The sequence below is a fragment of the Protomyctophum bolini genome, assembly GCF_963924005.1.
Source record: "Protomyctophum bolini genome assembly, chromosome: 11".
Lineage (NCBI taxonomy): Eukaryota > Metazoa > Chordata > Actinopteri > Myctophiformes > Myctophidae > Protomyctophum > Protomyctophum bolini.
Window position 1 is genome coordinate 687,052 of NC_137872.1, and position 7,500 is coordinate 694,551.

A 7,500-nucleotide genomic window follows, 5' to 3' on the forward strand; every position below is an offset into this window, starting at 1 on the left:
CAGTTTTTATGGAGATTTAATGAGCTCCCACAAACACACAGACTAAGTCCCAAGGCAGGCACGCACACACACACACACACACACACACACACACACACGCACACGCACACGCACACACACACACAGTGTGACAAAACAAACATTCTTTGTTTATTTTTTTATGAATGTATTTTATATTTAATCATGCACAATATCCCCCATCCCCTCAGCACTGAATGTACACCAGATGTCTCAGAGTTATTGCATTTTGAAGGCATTAATAATGCATTATAAAATGCTGAATAGCTGAAGATATTTGTCTATTTTGCATAACATAAAACTCAGGCGAGGGCCAGTAGCAACCAGCCTGTTGAGAGTGATTGTAGAGGGTTGTTAGAGAGCCCATTCATTAAGGGCTGGGATACTGAATGGAACGTGTTTATTTCCCCCTGAATGCGTGCCTTCGCTCATCCTCAGTGCGATCATGACTTTGGCGGTCTGTGAAACACGCACGCCGCCACCAATAAGGAGCACGCTATGTTAGGAACACGAGTCAAGGTCACCTTTCTTTACGACCTTTAGGAAAAACCCCCGGAGGGGCCGATCCATCGGAAAAAAACATCTCCACGTTTATTATCACTCTTTTTGCTTTTCCACTTCTCCCCTCCCCGCTGGCTGGCTGTCGGCCATTTTCCATTCCACTCTCTCTTCTCTTTTTAACCCTCTCGCTCCATCGTGTGTCAATCACGTCACGGTAACCTTTTCTCACACGTTTAACCACAACACGCCGTTTGATTTGTGATTTTACGGCATTTGTTTTTAATTTCTCCTTCTTTTGTTTCCTTCTCTTTTCTTTTTTTTTGTTTGTTAATTTTCTGTTCTGTTGTTTGTGGGTCTGTTTGTTTGTTTGTTTGTTTGTTTGTTTGTCTGTTTGTTTGTCCCATGGCACCGGGTGTGTGTCGTGGTGTGCGTCCTCTTGGTCTCGGTGACTGACTGACTGTCTCCAGGTCTGGCCAGCACAGTCATTTGCACCCAACAGTTTCAAAAGATACCGCTGGTTGCCCCGGCGGCGGTTGCCCCCTCCGCCCCCTCCGCCAACGTGGTGGTGGTCGTCAACGGCAACGACCCCACGTTCCATCAGATCCATATCCTGCCTCCTCCTCCACCGCCTCCTCCTCCACCGCATTCCCATCAGCCACTGCTTCCACTTTTCACTTCCTTTGGCTATAACAGGTCGCCCACAGGGACGAGCCCCCAGGGAGACACACCCACCGCCCCAGGTACACACCCCTTTTTCATATTATTATTATTATTATTATTATTAATAACTAAAGCTTCAAGGGATGCTTTCATTTATCTAACCGTTATAGCAGTCCTGATTGGCTATGTGAAATCATCTACGTACTCCTGATTGGCTATGTGAAATCCTCTTAATACCTACTATTTCCTGATTGGCTGATGTGAAATCATCTAATAATACCTACTATTTCTCAGATGGACTTAATTGGCAGAAGGCATCCTTTAAAGCTTTCTGTTTGGGACTATAATTTATGTAATCCATTATATTATTCATACGGTAATATGAGTTTGGGTTTTCTGTTGCTGTCGTCATTTCCATTATATACGTGCGACTCAGATTGGTTTTTCGTGACACAGTAGCTAGAAGCAGAAGCTATATTCAAACTTTTAATCTCCACAACGCAATCACTGATTCCACTATGGTTGTTGCAGTGTGAGACTGACAGGGAGTTATGAGAACTCTGACAGATGAACCCGTAGATGAGTTTTGACAGAAAAGCAATCATTGTATGATTGGGCGTGCTCGCCTAACAGTCTTGCAGTATTAGTGGCATGCATGTTAAAGTGAGCAGACCCAATGACCTTGGAGCTGGGGGACGGTCCCCAGACAGACACTGCTCCATGGCTGACCACTGCTCCTAATAGATCGATGATTCATTCCCTGCATTGTGGATCAATCACTTCAAATCGCCAAAAGGGGCAATTTGCAGGATAGATACAGTGTCAGGGACTTCGGGAGCTGGAGCCACACTTTGCCTAGACCTATAAAGTAAGTTAGACTCACACAGAACAGAATGCACAAAGGTATAAATCTAGACCTATAAAGTAAGTTAGACTCACACAGAACAGAATGCACAAAGGTATAAATCTAGACCTATAAAGTAAGTTAGACTCACACAGAACAGAATGCACAAAGGTATAAATCTAGACCTATAAAGTAAGTTAGACTCACACAGTACAGAATGCACAAAGGTATAAATCTAGACCTAAAGTAAGTTAGACTCACACAGAACAGAATGCACAAAGGTATAAATCTAGACCTAAAGTAAGTTAGACTCACACAGAACAGAATGCACAAAGGTATAAATCTAGACCTAAAGTAAGTTAGACTCACACAGAACAGAATGCACAAAGGTATAAATCTAGACCTATAAAGTAAGTTAGACTCACACAGTACAGAATGCACAAAGGTATAAATCTAGACCTAAAGTAAGTTAGACTCACACAGAACAGAATGCACAAAGGTATAAATCTAGACCTATAAAGTAAGTTAGACTCACACAGAACAGAATGCACAAAGGTATAAATCTAGACCTATAAAGTAAGTTAGACTCACACAGTACAGAATGCACAAAGGTATAAATCTAGACCTAAAGTAAGTTAGACTCACACAGAACAGAATGCACAAAGGTAAATCTAGACCTAAAGTAAGTTAGACTCACACAGAACAGAATGCACAAAGGTATAAATCTAGACCTAAAGTAAGTTAGACTCACACAGTACAGAATGCACAAAGGTATAAATCTAGACCTATAAAGTAAGTTAGACTCACACAGAACAGAATGCACAAAGGTAAATCTAGACCTATAAAGTAAGTTAGACTAACACAGAACAGAATGCACATAAAGGTAAATCGTGTACATATTGACTACTAATATAACTTTTATACATTGTAGGTGTTATTGGGCTATACATTCTGAATGTTAATTTAACTCATAGACTCTTTATAGAGGGGAGTTCAACTATGTTATTCTGTTGGACTATAAATAGACCGATAGTGTTTGCTTGAGTTAGTTTTTTATTATTATTTGGGAGGTTATTTTACCCCTCATTGTTTTTTCCTCTCCTTTTTGTTGTTGTTAGTGTCCGTTCTCCCCTCCGGCCCCTAGGGGTCGCTAGGACAACTCAGTCCTCACTCACACTCATACTGTACACATGCAGGCACACACATGGACCACATGAATCAATCTCTCATTTGCACATTGTGCGTGCATGTGTGCGTGCATGTGTGCGTGCGTGTGTGAGCATTAAATTTCTGAAGTGTTCCTGTCTCCAGTGTCTCTGAGCACCGTCTGTTTTCACCTTTATCCACCTTTATCCACCTCACGCTAGAGATTGAACGTGGTGAACTGTGTGTGTGTGCGTGCGTGCATGTGTGTGCGCCTGCATGTGTGCGCGCGTGCTTGGCGTGCATGTGTGTGTGTGTGTGTGTGTGTGTGTGTGTGTGTGTGCACGCGAGCAAATGAATGTATGAGTGCGAGGCCGCAAAATCGTGCATCGACTGTGTTGAGCAAAGTGTCCCAAATCTGCTATTTTTAGTGAATAAGACCTACATTTCCAAAAGGATCGGCAAGAAGAGTATATTTGAATGTTTTTCGGTTGCTCGGTCATGTGATGTTTTTGAAAAGATGTGCTTTGTTCTACGAGAAAACAGGGGAACTGTACATAATAACTATTATTAACTCTACATAATAACCATTTCATTGTTTCAGAAAAGCGATACAACAAAATGTGACCTTCATTTCTCCCCGAATAAGTTATGAGTGTAAATGTCGACTCCTTCCTGACATGTTCATGAATGACTATCCTGTATATTGTCATAGTCATAACTGTTTGTCATTTCCTCATGTACGCTCTCTCATGGTTAAAATAACACATCACTTGTATACAATTGTGAGTATGTAGATCAGCTATTTTCAGTGTGCGATATCGATATGGCACGCAATTAAGTATAAGATGTGTACAGCGGCCATGTTGGACAGGAATGGTCCATCTTCCTTTACTGCTGTGTCAGTGTTCCATTCGGGTCAGACAGAGAGGGATCATATTGTGTTGTTCAGGTTCCCTCATTGGTTCTGGAACTGGTTCCGTTCTTTATTTTTTATGACGGTTTATATGACATCTGCTGCTGCGTTTGGTTCCATTTGGTTCCATTTGGTTCCATTTGGTTCCATTTGTACCCTCTGTCTGTCAGAGTTATGGGGTCTTTCAGAACCATTATGCTACACTAAATGGAACAGAGCCGCATTTAGTTTAAGACCTGTGAAGGAAGTAAGGAGAGGAAGAGGCCCCATTTCCTTCCAACATGGCTGCCGTGCATATAGAGGTTCCAACATGGCTGCCGTGCGTGGAGGTTCCAACATGGCTGCCGTGCATAGAGCCCATATTGGGCATTAGGGTTCCAACATGGCTGCCGTGCATATAGAGGTTCCAACATGGCTGCCGTGCATAGAGCCTATATTGGGCATTAGGGTTAGAAACTGTCTTTCATGTTGTCCTGCCGGTATAAGGCTGTTCACCGGCTGTGGTGATACCGGGTGGTTTACAGGTTGCTTTCACATATATATACTTTGCATCATCACCCTCGAGCAAGATTATGTTCTTAGATCTCATGATCAGCAGATTCAACATTCAATGCATCTGAGTGACTCACACAGTCAGTCAGTCAGTGGTGTGTTTAACTTGTAGCTAGTCAGTCAGTCAGTCACTCACTCACTCACTCACTCACTCACTCACTCACTCACTCTCATTCTATGGCACAACATATCGAGGTTCTCCATTTGGGCCTTTTAATTGGAGTGACCTTCATACTCCAGACAGAGGAACAGACTGACTCACTCTCTATTCTCTGTCATGACCCGTCTGTCTGTCTGTCCGCTAACATCTCTTTGAAATGATCCTCACACCCCCTTTTTTCTCCTCTGATTACATCCCCTTGGCCAAGAAGCTTAATTGAAGCTTGTGCTGAGCTTACACTTGTTTGCACGTTGCTATGGTTATTTGTTTGCTAAAAGGCGTCAGATATACAGTAGATGCATGTGCAGACTACAGTATGTAAAGCTCAATCTGAATGGGTGCAAAAGGCTTCATAATTCATATGCTGTAGGAGGAGCAGTGACATTAACCCATTTCGACCTGACGTCGAAATATTGAAAGAAATGAGTTTTCTGGAAAAGAAATGTTTCTAATGTCAGTGGTTCTCAAACACATTCATGTCAAGGACTCCAAATATATATGACGGCCGCCGACCCTAACCTGACGCTGCCAGATCCAAGAAGCTTGCTACACAAATTTGTTTCACAGCTTATTGGGATCTGGGATCTCGGGAGCAAATTCGATGACAGGGCTGTTCCTTTTTTTCAAGATACTTGGTAGATGATTGGATGGACCGTCTGTCTATCACCGTGTGGGCGTGCAAACACAACCAATCATATTGACGTGTCTATATAGCGTCACATCCAGTTTCGCACATGTCCCGCCCTTAGCTCAAGCTGATTGGTTCGAACCACGAGTGGTTCGGCGTTAGCTCAACTCCCTGAGAGATCCCAGATGGAGGCTGTGTTGGGGAACATGGTTACCCAATACCGCCCCCAGCTGGCAGAGTCAGGTTACGCCGACCCTACGTCTGAAAATATGTTGTTTCAGGGATCATCCCAGTAGCAAAGATTTGAGTTATATAAACTCGCTCTGAAAGAATATATGTTCAAAGATTTAAGTTGTAGATCTGCTATTTTTCCAACTGCTAAAGTACAACATAATGCTTAAAACATCAAAAGGGGTTCCCGGGTTCCCAAACATGCTCTCCACATGCACTATACTGTAGCAATCCCATTATGACAAGAATATGGCATATATAATGGCACACTGACGGATGTATTATATATGTATGTGTATGTGCATTATGGCATATGTGTATATACACAGATATACATGTTATTAATCTATTTATGTACTATGGGTATATAAATGTATTCATATATCTATGTATTATATATATATATATATGCTGTCTTTTTTTCTCTGTGTGTGCGCGTGCCTGTGTGTTTGTATGGGTGTGTGTGCATGTGTGTGCGTGTGCGTGTGTGTGTTTGTGTTTGTGTGTGTGTGTGTGTGTGCGTGTGCGTGCGCGTGCACGTGCGCGTGTGTGTTTGTGTTTGAGAGAGGGAGAGAGAGCGGGAGAGATAGAGGGAGGGAGAGAGAAAGAGAGAGAAAGATAGAGAGATATAGAGGGAGGGAGAGAGAGAGACGTGTTTGCAGCCTAGATATAAAAACCCAGATAGTTCTGAATCCCCTTCTCTGCCCTTCGTCCCTCAGCCCAGACCGGCACACTCTTCATCACTTTGTAATAGTAGCGTTTTGGGGTTGATAAATTAATGTAGGAGCAAATCCTGTCCTGTGTCTTATTATGGCAGCATTAACAGAACACTGTAGCTTCTTATAGGCTAACGAGTCCTCTGCTGCAACGCAGCGTTGTTTACTTTCAATTCCGAGTTCTGTCCAATTTACTGTTCATTTTGCCAGAAGGCGTTAAAGGAACAATCTGTCATCCAGTCGTTTGAGAAGAAACATCACAGCACTAAAAACAATATAAAAATTAAAACATGAGGGCAGCCATAATATAGCCTAGAGGTAAAACTATAGTGAAGATAGAAACATGCCCTGTTAAAATAAAAGATGAACTAAGATTAATACAAAATATGTTTAGGCCGAACTACAGTCCCATTCTGTGGGTCTGTTCCAGGCTGACTTCTATCCACACTTTTCCTGGGCTGTGTGTGCTCCAGTTCCTGTCGATTTGATCCAATGAAAGCCAATGAAACTGGTCAGATGACCAATTATATCCAATGAAATCAACAGGAACTGGAGCACACACAGCCCAGGAAAAGTGTGGATAGGTACCCTTCAAAACCTTTCAGGCGAAAGGTCCCCCCAGAATGATGGTGGTATAGACCATGCTAGTGTAAGGGGTGGGCTGGTTAGCAGCTAGCTAACGCTGGTGTTCTGTGTTGAAGGTTGTCGCGGTACAGAGGCCAGTCCTCAGGGTTCTCCCACCCCGTCCCGCGGGCCCGGTGGGCCCCACGGCGGCTCCAACGAGGAGATCTGGGTGCTCCGTAAGCCCGTGGCAGGTAATCAAAGCCGTGGCCGCGCAGAGCCCTCAGCGCCCCTCGTCCTCCCCCCTCCCCCTATGACCTATGACCCCTATGACCCTTTCAGTTCCAAGCAGAGCTTAAAGGTAGAGTAAGTGATTTCACTCAAAAAACCTTAGGTTTCGTTTTTGGCTGTGGGACCTAAGCCTTTCATCCAATCAGGATAGAGAGTCAAAACGAAACCTAAGGTTTTTTGACCCCCAGGGGTTAACTGGGGACAGGGAGGAACTCCTTATATGGTCAGCACACTCTATAGTAGAGAGGATTATCACATCAAAACAAAAAAATAAGTGAT

The 7,500-nt window shown here is 43.3% G+C and overlaps 1 protein-coding gene across 5 annotated transcripts in view; it reads left to right on the plus strand.

The window, feature by feature from the left end:
- caskin1 (CASK interacting protein 1) overlaps positions 1 to 7,500 on the plus strand; it is a 132,222-nt gene that overhangs the window by 97,643 nt on the left and 27,079 nt on the right. For 4 of the 5 annotated variants that reach the window (XM_080776015.1, XM_080776017.1, XM_080776018.1 and 1 more), the window contains exons 11-12: positions 987 to 1,259; positions 7,071 to 7,184. In XM_080776015.1, coding sequence (XP_080632141.1) covers positions 987 to 1,259; positions 7,071 to 7,184 — 387 coding nt within the window. The remainder of the gene's footprint in view (positions 1 to 986; positions 1,260 to 7,070; positions 7,185 to 7,500) is intronic. The other variant, XM_080776019.1, reaches the window with a different exon arrangement.